This window comes from Cervus elaphus, chromosome 5 (genome assembly GCF_910594005.1).
Source record: "Cervus elaphus chromosome 5, mCerEla1.1, whole genome shotgun sequence".
NCBI classification, from domain to species: Eukaryota; Metazoa; Chordata; class Mammalia; order Artiodactyla; family Cervidae; genus Cervus; species Cervus elaphus.
The window spans coordinates 121,857,333-121,871,130 of NC_057819.1; the positions used below are offsets into that span (position 1 = coordinate 121,857,333).

The following is a 13,798-nucleotide window of genomic DNA, read 5'->3' on the forward strand; positions in this document are numbered from 1 at the left end:
GTCCCACATAACCTATGGGGCCTTGGCCCCACCCAACAAACAGACCCAACCCAGGCCAGCAACCTGAGCTCCCAGAGAAGTGGGGAGACAAACCAGCAGCCTCACAGGAAGAACCAGACAGGGGCTGGCCACCTGAATTCTAGTCTGAGCTTTGGCACTAACTAGCGGCTGACCTTGGAGAAGATGCATGGCCAGAACCACCAGCCCAGGCAGCACTCAGCACTTACAGGGACTCAGGCACGGAGGCCAATTGCAACCTAAGAGGGGCATCCACCACGGGGCGAGGACTACAGGCAGGAGGGCCAAGGAGGGTGCGGGACCACTGGGGACCAGGAGGCAGGGGGCGTGTGACAAAGAGAAGCATTCCGTCCTGCACTCAGACAAGTGACAGGGTGGTCATGGAGGCTCTGCAACTGTACAGGGCAGTGAGAGCTGGGCTACGGTGACAACTGAGCAGGCACGCAGAGTGAATGTTTGAGGGTTGTTACGGAGAAGGAGTGACAGAACTAGGTCACCAGCTGGACACGAGGAATGAGAGAAGGAGAAGCAACACTGAGCTGCCGGTGTGGGCAGCATGATGTTCACTGAGTTAGGAAGTAAGAGGGAAAGTTCACTCTGGGGCTTCCTTAGTTTGAAGCACTTACAGGACAGGAATGTGCAAAATAACTGGAAAGCACACCACTAGAAAACAAAATATGACAAAATCCATCTTCAGAAGGATGCACAGTGCTGTGGTGCCAGCGATCTGTTAAGGAAATTTACAACTGCAAGAAGACAAACCAACAAACAGTGCTCACAACTGCTTGTTACACCACAGCAGAAGACAGCTGGGCAAAGAGAAGCACCACCTGGACGCACGCATCCGAAGTCAAGCGGCTCGAACGGCCACCAGCTGGTGAGGAGGGCACAAGCCGCAGCCTGTGCGGTGGACTAGTAACTGAGCAGCATCGACGGACGATGACATACAGAGACAGGAGCCCACACACCACGTGACTGTCCTACACATTCTAGAAAAGGTCAACTCCAGTGACAGAAGGCAACTCCGAGGCGGTCAGGGCCCGGGTTTGAGGGCACTTTCTGGAGTGACAGAAACATTCCCCGTGTTGACTACAGAGGTGATTATGTACCTGCCAAAACCCACATTTTAAACGGGTGAATTTTACTGTATGCAAATCAAATGTAATAAAACTTAAGGAGAACAAAACTTAAGCTGATTTTTAACCAAGGGTTTTGTCTTTAGGAATACACAGGACACTGAAAAGACAGGCCACAGACAAGAAGAAAGCATGAGCAGATCATGGGCCTGAGAGAGGATCTGCATCCTCTGAGAGAGAACTCTCAAAGTCTAAGTAACACGAAAACAACTAGCCCAGGAAATAAACAGGCGAACGATTGGTCAAGTAAGCCCATGATAAGATGCTCAATGTCATTGGTCATTGGGGAAAAAAAACAAATTAATGAGCTCCTCCTGCACATTCACTAGAATGGCTGAGATTTAAAAAAAAAAACAAAAAACTGACCACACCAGGGACCAGCCAGGACAAGGTAAAAGGAGGTAGTCACTGTGGAAAACCATCTGGCAGTTTCTTAAAGTCAGTGTCCAGCCACTCCACTCCCAGTGTTTAACCAGATAAAGGAAAGCACCTCCCCACAGACATATGCGCACACAAAGGTGATCGAAGCCCCCACCTGGAAACTCTGAGATCCACTTCACAGATGGACAGACATGCTTCATCACATGAAGGAACAAGGAACGCATGGGCACCCACACAGGAAGGACACATCCGAGGAAGCAGGCAGAGCGCAGGTGGCCAGAACAGCACCCAGAGTCCACACCACACGATTCCAGTCACCGAATGACCCAGAGTGACAGGAACAGACCGGTGCCTGGAGGAGTGCCTACCTGCGTGCTCAGTACTGTCTGACTCTTTTCGACCCCACTGAATTCTAGACTGCCAGGCTTCTCTTGCCTGTGGGATATTTCAGGCAAAAATACTGGAGTGTGTCGCCATATCCTACTCCAGGGATCTTTCAGACCCAGGGACTGAACCAGCATCTCATGTCTCCTGCAGTAGCAGGCAGATTCTCTACCACTGGAGGAGGGGCACCTGGAGATCCTGTGGAGCCGGGTCTCTCACTGTGTTCTGGTGACAGAGATCGGTGCCCGTCAACACCGATCGGCATCTACACATTAAACACGAGCAGTTTTCCGTTTGTCACCAGTACTGTGACAAAGCTCTGAGTCAAAAGTAGAGGTAAGATGATGTCAGTCTCCCCACCTGATGGTCCTCGTCCACAAGTTTCAATTCTGCATCAGACACTCCCATCTCCAGGAGACCCATCCACACATCAGCCCATACATCCACTCAAGATGTGCCACGAGACCCTCATGTTTGTCGAAGCTGAGCTCCAGACCTTCCCCAAAACCCAAGGCATTTTCTCCCTCACTGGTGCACCCAACACCCCAACTCTCCTGGTGTCCCAACTTCTGCACCCTAGCCATCCCCTGACCGTGTCCCCCCACCTCAGGAGGGGGCCCTGACCTTCCCCTAACCGTGCCCCACCTTGTGAGGGGCCCTGTCTCCTTGCTTCCAGTTACCAAAATGTAACTACAGTGATATGCTCAAAATGCAGATCTGACCATCAAACCTGGTTCCCTGACCTCAGGACAACCCAAGGACCACTGTGGCTCAGAAGCCCCACCCCACCAGGCTGGGCCCTGCTCTCTGGACTCTTTCCTGCAGGGCTGTCCCCTCAGCCCCACCAGGCTCCTTTGGCATAGGACCCTGGGTGTCAGCCCTGCCTTGGGGCAAGGGGAGAGCTTGCCCAAAGCGCCCTGTGGTAATGGAGTGAAGCCACAGCCCCTGGTCCATGACTGCTGGACCCATCTGCACAAACTGCCTCTTGTCCAGGCAAGTGTGCAGAACCCTCTGTAAAAAACACAGACCCCAAGCCAGCCCGTCTATGAAAAGCAGACCAACTATGAGACCTCAGCCACAAGAAAAGCATGCCAAGGCTGAACGCTGCGAGTTTTTAACCAGAAAACTTGGGCAAAGGTGGAAGATTCTCCATGTATAATACATGTTCAAAGATTAACAATCAAAGAAAACAGAATTAAAACAGGAAAGAACTGATAAGGCAAAGAAGGCCATTAAATGCTGAGGAAAGGTGGAAAGGATGCTAAAAATACAGAGTCTGTTTGGGCAAAGATTGTTTCTGGGAAAGAGGCCAAATGCTACATCTTTTAAAAAAAAAAATATCTATCCGTGCTGGTTATGGAGAAATGTAGTTTCTGCACGGTTTGCACAGCAGGAGTGTTGGGGAATCTATCCTTCAGACACATAATGGTTAACAATTTAAAAAGGCATTGGTGTGCTTCCTCTCCCAATTCAAAGCAAAATTTAAGGCAAATAAGTCACTTCATGAAATCATGCCCATCCTGTACTACTGCTGCAAATGGGTTAATTAACTGAGACACTGGGCTCACTGCCCCACGACTTACATACTTAAATTATGTAAGCTTTGATGCGATTTCTGTAAAACTGCAGTTAGAGATGTTAAATATTTATTCCTTGACCTGATTTCTCAAATACCTCTTTTTTTACTCATAAAGAAGCTAGAGATAACTTTCACTTGGGAAACACTGCTTCACTGAAACAATAAAAGAACAGGCCCTTTCAATGTGAGGGTTCATTCTGAGAAGCTCCCCAGTGGAGCAGTGGCCACACAGAAAGCAACACACAGTTTTGGCTCGCAGCTATTCCCTGCAAAAGACCATGCTCTAGACTAAATACCTAATGAAATGGGCTGGTTTAAGAGAAAAATGACCACCGCAGCAGTGTTCTTCAAACCGTTAACACCTCTTTAAAAAGCGAGCACCCCCTTCTCCAGGCCACCCATGATGCGCCACTGTCCTCCTTTGGATTTTTTGTGAAGTATTATGTAAACAGACTCACACCCTAGGCACTCTGTCCCATCAATGAGAAAGAAACCTTTCAAAACAGTTTTCAATTCCTTTTTCAATCTTGTTACACACAAATTTACTTTCAATGGATCTTCCAGGCTCAAGAGATCAAAAGGTGGAAACTGATCTGTGAGATCTGTGGTTCAAAGAAAACATTGTATTTTATGATGACTATTAAAACTTACCTTATAACCAGGAAACAGTTAGACCTGTTACCAACAGCAAAGTAGTCAGCTGTGGTCAAAATATCAATCCCATGAGGGAAAGTGCCCTAATGAAAAAATGGTGGGAAAAAAAAAAAGAGACGAAAGTTATTTCAATGAGTAAAAAAGGCAATTTCAAAGTTTGATAACCATATGCACATGAGTTAGGTTTAAACAAATTGGGAAGTGCTGGGGTATGTAGACTTGGTTACTAAACTGACAGCTAAAACTACATGCCTTAACTAAGCTCACCCAAGGACTTTCAAGTCAAGGACTACTGACTGCCTCTCCGAGGCTGGATACTGTGCTAAAATTATTTGAACCACTTAAAAATTTTTTTTCCTAACAATTACAGCATTTCAACTTTAAAATACTGTAAGAGCCCTTTCTTTAAACCACACACCACAGAAAGACATCAGATTTCAGCAGAACTAAAGTTTAGATTTCATTCAACCAGTGTCCCTCCAGCCAGAAGGACCCCAGAACCCCTGAGGGGGGGCGGCACCTGCCTGGGTTGTGAATCCTGGACAGGAGCCCACCCCCACAGTTGGTGGGAGAATGAACAAGACAAAAACTGGGAGGTCATGTGTGGGGGCCTGACAGCTGACACCCAGGACCAGACTCTGAAACAAGCGGTTGGGGGAGTCAGGGACACTGGCCATACCCAGGGACGCGTTCCCAGCCTAGGCTCAGGCCCCACCCCAAAGTCTGCAAGTTATTATTGACACGACTCTCTGGTTACAATACTTGAAAATCTGAAAACAAGACAATACGTTTTCTAAAAGGACATAAGTGACAAACCTGCAACCAAGGAGCGAATGCGGTGCTGTCACTAACCATGAGAGGGTTTGGGGAGGCCTGGTCCCTGGCACCCTTCCTCACTGAGCAAGCCTTAGGCAGAGGCATCCATAAACCGCTAACCTTCCACACTATCTTTTTGAGGGAGCCCCACACATGAAGAACTGAACTTGAAATCTGACTCCAAATTGTCAATGGACCCTGGCAAGTTTGTCACGGACACAACCTCAGGATCGGAGGTTTGGTTCTCAAGTGAACCTAAAAGCCAATCCATCTCCCGACACAGCTCAGTGCAGGGGAGGGTCCCCCAACACCCCAGGGGCAACCACACACCGGGCTGACTCCTGCTGGACCCCAGGCCACCCACACCAGCCTGAGGCCGAGCTAGACAGAGGCCACTGTGGCTGCAGAAGGAGGGACCCTCTGCTCCACTGCGCAAGCCTGCCGCCCCTTGGCCAACATTGAGACGCCTCCCGACGCCCCAGGGTCTCCTCGGTCCAGCCACCCTCCAGAGGCTGGCAGCTGCTGAGTGACCAGCTTTCTTTCTTCTAAGTTTTCGGGGTTCCAGGAAGACAGGACTAAGTCACACTCAAGCACACTGGGTCTGTCACCTCACAGCAATGGAAGAAAGGCTGAGCCCTTACTAGGTGCTCGGAAAAGCACCCCTGAAGGATGAGGTGGCACCTCAACAATCTCAATGTACCACAAATTCGAGTTCAAGTTGCGTGATTTGGTTCCCTCTACCTTTGGCAATGACTATGGAATTCAAATCTTCGTTTGAATCCACCTTGGCATCAGCTTAGCCTTAACACTGCATTCATAACTGGACACCGCACCTCAAGGCCCTAACCTCTCCACGTGTGGGGTCACAGTTCACAATACAGGCTACAGAACTCCCAGTTAATCCACCCTCCTCACTGCCCCTCGGCGGTTCTATGGCCTTCGATGGAAGGTGAGCAGGTCGGCTGCCTTCACAGACCTGGTCCAGCCTGAAGGCCCGCTGATTCCTTTCTCAGCTCTACTCTGAGGGCTGGGGGACCGCTCCAACACCCGGGCCACATGGGTGGAAGCACCCCTACCCATGCCCAGTACCCCACGCTTCCAGGAGACCCTCCCACCGTGCACCAAACGTCATCCCTGTGGAAGCTGCAGCGTTAGCCCTCTCACCCTGGTCCCTCCCTGTCAGCCCAGCAAAGGCGAGTCAATCCAGAGGCCGTGGGCCCAGTGCTGGGGACACAGGCTCTGGTTCAACGGCAAGGCCAGCCCTGCTGTGAGAACCCTGACGGACTCGGGGTCACCCAAGGCAACAGTTCTGCACACTCAGTTTCTCCCAGATGTCCAGGCAGGAGTCTTGGAATCCCGTGTTGTCCAAGCCTTCCCTCTTGAGGACAACCACCTCTCCCAACTACCGCCTCTCCCGCCCGCCAAGCAGCCACTCTGCGTGGGCTCCCCTCAGTCCTGCAGTCTGAACTGTGCCCCTCAAGGCCTCAAGGCCCATCACTGCTTGTCCCCAGTATTCCCACACCTGAAACTCACTCACCTCCAGCCCAGACCCCTCTCCTGGCACCCTTCTCAACAGAGCTCAGCTTGGTATCTCCTCTAAGAAGACCTCTCCCCCATTTGCCACCAGATTGGCCACACTCCCAGGGTGGTCATCATCACATACAGTATGAGTGACTTGGGGATAAACGCCACACTCCCAGCCCAGGCTGACCAGTGGTAAGAGATTCATGGCCTGCAGCAGGACGCTGCGTCAGGAGGGGCCGTGGGGCGCTGGCAGGAGGAAGCTGGCTCCTCCCACAAAGGGGATAGGCAGGGGTCATGTCTCTGCCCCTGCCCAGCCAGGCTCCTCTGCCCAAACCCCTCCAGTGCCCAGGGGCAACTGCTGACATCAGAAGGGTCTCAGCAATGCTTGAGGCATGGATTTCTGACGTTTGTGAAAACTACACATTCAAGTTTCCTGTAAAACAGCTACTAATTGTTTAAAACTTGTGTCAACACTCACCCGAGTTATGAGTGAATCTGTGACCAGAAGTCACCCTGTGAAGTACTAGCTTATTTTAGGTCAATTCTTTACCCATGTCAGTGGCTCCACTATTTTTACTTCTACATCTACAGGAAGTTTTAGGAATGAAGATATTTAAAAGTAACCATACCTGTCGTCCCACATTCTCCTGGAAAGCAGCCTAAGGAAGAGAAACACAAACAGAGTGGTGAGTTAGGTGTGCACTCGCTGGCCACTGGTGATGGACGCACAGCAAAGCCGGTGCAGAACAAATGAGCCACGGCTTTATTTTTTTAAATAAAGGTCTCATTGTTGGGCACTCAGAGCCTTAGGGGTGGTTTTATCTTTCTCTTTTTACATCCTGCTGTGCTCTCAAACCACAGGTTAAGAATTCAAGTTTATAAAATCTGCTAAGTGGCCGATGCTGACTTTCATACCAAAGCCTAATTCAAGGCCCTAGATATAGAAACAGGAATAAAGCCAAATCTACCTGGTTAACTAAAGGCCCAAACCCCAAGTCATCTTACTGGGGATCTGTGATGACAACTCACAGGATGGTGACACCGAGTGCCTGGTCTCCCCGTGCCACCTTGCCCAGGAACTGCAGTGGACACGCTCCACGTCCCGCTCACAGGCCCAGAGCAGGGCTGTCCAGAAGGTCCAGAGCTTCACTTAAAATGAGGTGTCCTCAGATGGACCTTCTTGTTTGTTGTTTAGTCACTCAGTCATGTCTGACTCTGTGACCCCATGAGTGTAGCACAAAAGGCCTCCCTGTCCTTCAGGAACCTTCTCACCACCAGCTATCAAAAGCACACAATGCAACTTCATCGCCACGTGCCATCCACCAGAGACAGGTCAAAGGGCAGAGGTCAGGTGGCCAGTGGCTTCAGGGAGCTCCTGGGAGGCACAAACCTGCTTACAGACACAGGCTGAATGCCTGAAGCGGGAGCGTCCTGGGAATGAGGTCATAACCTCCAGGACTTTCATCTCACCCACACCATCACCATCCGCTGGGAGTGCTGGGAGGAGCACACCTAGTCATGCACAAGGAATCAAGACAAGAGAACACAAAGACCCCCACATAATGTTTAAATGGGCGCCTAACACCTCCCGCAGGTGACAGAGGAAAGCAAAAAACTTGGCTGTCTCCAAGACCAAGCACTCGGTGGCCTCAGGGAGGTACAACTAGAACCGCCCTTCCCTGAGGGCCCTCGGGCAGCTTTTACACCAGGAGCGGGGAGACTGGACTTCTGCTGTGTACCATGTTTCAGCTTTTGCAATAAATTCATTAAAGAAAACAAAAAAACAAAAATGAAACCAACCAAAAGGCAATGAAAAAAAAATACAATGTCAATTTATGTAACATGCAATATTTAGGAACACATTTACTATTCTGGTGACATCATTTAAAAGGTTCAAAAAAAAAAAAAAAAGATTTATAGGAGAAAGCACAAGACCTAAAATGGTGACACAATTTGGGGGGGGAAAAAGGAAATGCGAGGACTCACCCTACCCAGTGTTAGGGTTACTACGGAGCCATGGAAACCCAAACAGGAACACAGACACAGATCAATAGGACGGAGCAGGGAAACCTTTAGGACTGAGAGCTGGGCAATGAATTCTCAGATTCTCAGACTTGACACCAGAAACAGGATCCATAAAAGAAAACAGTAGTGAGTTGGATCTCATTGAAATTAAAAGACTTGTTGTTATGAAAGACTTCTCAAGAGGATGAACAGAAACCCACAAACTGGTAAGAAGAACATGCAAACCACTTGCCCAAGAAAGGACTCGTATCTGGAATAGAGAGACTCCCAAATTTAACAATAAAAACAACCAACCCAGTAAAAAAGGGAGGCAAAGACTTCGTTGGAGCTGAAGGCAGGCCACCCAAGCCACATATTGTTATTCCGAGTTAAAGTTACTTGACAAATGACAAATGGCCGGGGGGCGGGGGGCGGGTGGTGGAGGGGCAGAAATGGTATTTTAAACACCCCAACTCTGAAAACAAGAATAAATGTCTCATGTGACGGTACATTCCCCATTTCAGGAGGCAAGAAAGCATCCTCATCACCAGTTATGGAAATCAATCTTGTCACTCCTTCACCAGCCCCTTCTGTTTAATCTTCACAAATAACCGTTCTTTATCCAAAAATGATATATAAACAGCCTGCTTTGGTCACTTTAGGGGGCCCATTTTATGAGACCACCGTGTGTATGAATTAACTTTTTTCCCCTGTTAATCTGTCTTTTGTCATTTTAATTACTAGATCCACCAGATGCACACAAGGAGCATTGGTGGTTAAATATCACAAACCAACATTTCACCGAAGAGGATACAGGTGGTAAATACCACATGAAAAGATACTCAACATCACTAGCATCACCATGAGAGAAATGCAAATTAAAGCCATGGTGAGCTATCACCACACATCTAAGCAAAGTAACGAACACAAAAATAATGACACCACCAAACACTGGTGAGGCCGTAGAAAAACCAATCACTGACAGATGATGGAGGGCAGGTTTACAGTGATGCAGCCCCTCTGGAAAACAGCAAGGCCCTTCCATACAGATCTAAACGTGCAACCACCATATGTCCGCCAAATTCTACTCTTGGCATTTATCCCAGAGAAACAGAAACTGTATTCACATGAAAACCTGTACATGAATGGTCACAGCAGCTTAATTCTTAATAGTTCCAAAGCAGAAACAACCCAGAGGCCCAACAGCAGATGCACAATTCAGGCAGCTGTGCATAGCTGGACAGGGGACGTGACTCAGACAGGGACGGGCCGGAAGCGGGGGCTGCCAGTACTACCAAGGCCTGGCTGGACTCTGGGAATCGTGCTGCAGGAAAGGTAGTCCTAAAGGTCACACTGTATGTTCTTGTTCAGTCGCTCAGTCATGTCTGACTCTTTGCAACCCCATGGACTGCAGCATGCCAGGCTTCCCTGTCCTTCACCAACTCCCAGAGCTTACTCAACCTCATGTCCACTGAGTCAGTGATGTCATCCAACCATTTCATCCTCTGTCGTCCCCTTCTCTTCCCATCTTCAATCTTTCCCAGCATCAGGCTCTTTTCCAATGAGTTGGTTCTTCGCATCAGGTGGCCAAAGTATTGGAGTTTCAGTTTCAGTCCTTCCAATGAATATTCAGAACTGATTTCCTTAGGATGAACTGGGTGGATCTCCTTGCTGTCCAAGGGACTCTCAAGAGTCTTCAACACCACAGTTCAAAAGCATCAATTCTTCGGCGCTCGGCTTTCTCTATAGTCCAACTCTCACACCCATACATGACTACTGGAAAAGCCACAGCTTTGACCAGACAGACCTTTGTTGGCAAAGTAATGTCTTTGCTTTTTAATATGTTGCCTAGGTTGGTCATAACTTTTCTTCCAATGAGCAAGCATCTTTTAATTTTATGGTGGCAGTCACCATCTGCAGTGATTTTGGAGCCCCCAAAAATAAAGTCTGTCACTGTTTCCATTGTTTCCCCATCTATTTGCCATGAACTGATGGGACCAGATGCCATGATCTTTGTTTTCTGAATGTTGAGTTTTAAGCCAACTTTTTCAGTCTCCTCTTTCACTTTCAACAAGAGGCTCTTTAGTTCTTCGCTTTCTGCCATAAGGGTGGTGTCATCTGTATGTCTGAGGTTATTGATATTTCTCCTGACAATCTTGATTCCAGCTTGTGCTTCATCCAGTCCAACATTTCTCATGATGTACTCTGCATATAAGTTAAATAAGCAGGGTGACAAAATATAGCCTTGACATACTCCTTATCCTATTTGGAACCAGTCTGATGTTCCATGTCCAGTTCTAACTGTTGCTTCTTGACCTCCACACAGATTTCTCAGGAGGCAGGTCAAGTGGTCTGGTATTCCCATCTCTTGAAGAATTTTCCATAGTTTGTTGTGATCCACACAGTCAAAGGCTTTGGTACAGTCGATAAAGCAGAAGTATATGTTTTTCTGGAATTCTCTTGCTTTTTCAATGACCCAGATAACCCCGGTGGTGTGATCACTCACCTAGAACCAGACATCCTGGAATGTGAAGTCAAGTGGGCCTTAGGAAGCATCAGTACTAGTAGAGGTGATGGAATTTCAGCTGAGCTATTTCAAATCCTGTAAGATGATGCTGTGAAAGTGCTGCACTCAATATGCCAGCAAATTTGGAAAACTCAGCAGTGGCCACAGGACCGGAAAAGGGCAGTTTTCATTCCAATCCCAAAGAAAGGCAATGCCAAAGAATGCTGAAACTACCACACAATTGCACTCATCTCACACGCTAGGAAAATAATGCTCAAAATTCTCCAAGCCAGGCTTCAACAGTCAATGAACCATGAACTTCCAGATGTTCAAGCTGCCTTTAGAAAAGGCAGAGGAACCAGAGATCAAATTGCCGACATCCACTGAATTATCCAAAAAGCATCCAAACCACAAAGATGGCAGCTCACCACGCTCACAGCACCCCCTACACCTTGGTGCCAGAGGAGAAGGCCCTAGGTCACTGGGTGTGGTGTCCCATGGCACGCAAAAAACCAGAGCACAAACAGGAGTCCAAAACGACCAAACACATCATCACAAGGAAGCAGCTTTGTGATAAGAGAAATTTCATCCACAATAATTAGGTACTCGATCCCTACCTTTTCAAATGAGCTTCAAACAGAAGCACCTTTCACTGCATTAGACATGTGTGGTAAGGAGGGGTTACTTAGGTGGTGTTTAATGCAAAGAACTTCCACTAATTTTAAAGGATTTTAATTATAGCTTGAAAAAGAAAAAAAAAATTTCTGTTCTTCTATTCCACCTCTTCTCTAGGATATCATAAAAGCAACAATGCTTTTATTACCGCTTCCCAAAGTTAGTTCTGAGGTTCCAATAAACAGAAAGAAAATATAAAAGGCAATTTCTTTAAGGCCTCACAGCGCAGCTTGTGAAGATAGTGTGGATCGAACCCAGGCTCCCTGCAGTGGAACCCCAGAGTTCCAACCACTGGACCACCAGGGAATTCCCCAAAAGGCAACTCTTAAAGATTTAACAAGCGTTTTACTGTATTTCAAGGAGTCTTACAATTACTGCCTGGGGGAAATATCAAGGCACAAACGTGAAGATTTCTCAAGGAATCACTAGGTTTCCTACTGATGCTCAAGACAAAAGAAGAGAAACTGCAGGACACAGATAAGGTTCTGGGCTTTCCTGGGAAACTTTTGCTTGAAACACAAAGTTTCAAGGACCCCACATACTTCAGAGAACAGAGAGCAGGCAGGCCATGGGGAGCTCTGTGACCTGACGGAGCCCCTACATCTGAGGACAGAGGTCGAGATTCCACATCACCCACAAGTAGAGGGCATGGCTGCCACACTGATCCCAGGCCCCACACTCAGATGGCAGCACCCACTCACACTCGCCCCTCTGGGACCCCCTGCATTTCCGCCTGGAGGCCGGCAACCCATCGTGACCCACCCGCCACAGGCTACAGCCCACTCCCCAGCTGGGACCCAGAGGGAGTGGGAGCCACACTCCCCCCAGCCCCTGGGCCTCCCTCCTGCTTCACAGCCGGTGACAACAGCCTCTCGGGGGAGGTGGTCACGGGTGAGAGCCACCCACACCCTCAAGAAAAGGCCCAAACAGGACAACTTACAGAGGCTGCTCTCCTGCAGTTTACATCTCGGTCGAAAACAGTGGCAATCACCAGCGCGCTGTGAGGAAGAGAGGAGGTGGTTCATGAAAGGGACTCTCCACAGACCCTGGGACACTGACCCCACAGTCTCCCTCCTCCACGTGCCCATGAGCCCGTCCATGGCTCACAGCCTCGGTGGAAGATATGCTCAAAGGGCAGCGAGGGTGGCCAACCCCAACTCCACCAGAGCCAGCGGGGTCACAGGGAGGGTGGCCTCGTGAACGGGCCGTGTAGGGCAGGACGAGGACAGCAGTCTTGGTGGCAGGTCCACAAGTACAAACAGAGAAACAAGAGGGCCCAGGAGGCCAGCAAGAGCAGCGACAAGCCCTGCACCTCCCCAGAAATGGCAGCGAAGCGGAGAGCTGCTCTGAGGGGCCTATTGCCCTCGTCAAACTCTGACCATGGTCGGCAAGAAGGAAGCCCCCACAGGCTCAGACTGTCCATCAGCGTCACTGAAACTCTCCTTCACTACATCATCACCCTCAACCATCAGGGACACACCAGAAGGAGCTCAAGTGCCCACCCGGCTTCGGCAACAACAGAAAACAAAGTGCGGACAGAGCTCTGCTGCTAGATGTGACTTGGCGTCTCCTATCAGCCCCCAGAGGAAAGGTTTGAAAAGGGGTTATTTCAGACACACAGAGGTCTCTGGAAAAGGATGCTGCCCTCCTGTCTGACAGCCATTCTGTTTGGTACTGAAACTGGGGGACCCAACTCTACAAATCTGTCAAAAGCTGTTCGTGAGAGTGAATTTTCCCAAGTGCAAATTAAAAAGTACAGGAAGCGGAGCCCCTGGGACAGTGGAAATGTGCCTGTGTTAGCCAGGGACACCCGACTCGATGGACGGGGAGGACGCAGAGGAGCACTCTCCCCTGGAGCGGCTGTGTTTCTCACAGGGGAGAGTTAGCACTGCACACAGACGCAGGGCAGGGAGCCGGGATGAAGAAGTACCGCGCACGGGAAGGAGGTCAGGGGACCCGGCCAGCCTAGGCTGGAATCGCAGGTGTCCCCGCAGCGGGCCAGGCTGGAGGTACAAAGGGTAGTGTAGGGGTGGGTGTGGGCGTGGAACCCCGGTCTTAGATTCTAAACACCATTCTCCACTAAGAGGAAGAAGGACTACTGGAGGTGGTGGACTCCAAGGC

At 49.3% G+C, this 13,798-nt stretch overlaps 1 protein-coding gene across 1 annotated transcript in view; it reads right to left on the reverse strand.

Annotated features, from left to right (window-relative positions):
* Positions 1–13,798, reverse strand: part of TBCD (tubulin folding cofactor D) — a 142,752-nt gene that overhangs the window by 41,781 nt on the left and 87,173 nt on the right. Inside the window, exons 15-17 of the mRNA XM_043905093.1 lie at positions 12,618–12,675; positions 7,122–7,151; positions 4,150–4,235 (exon numbers count right to left, since the gene is read on the reverse strand). Coding sequence (XP_043761028.1) covers positions 4,150–4,235; positions 7,122–7,151; positions 12,618–12,675 — 174 coding nt within the window. The remainder of the gene's footprint in view (positions 1–4,149; positions 4,236–7,121; positions 7,152–12,617; positions 12,676–13,798) is intronic.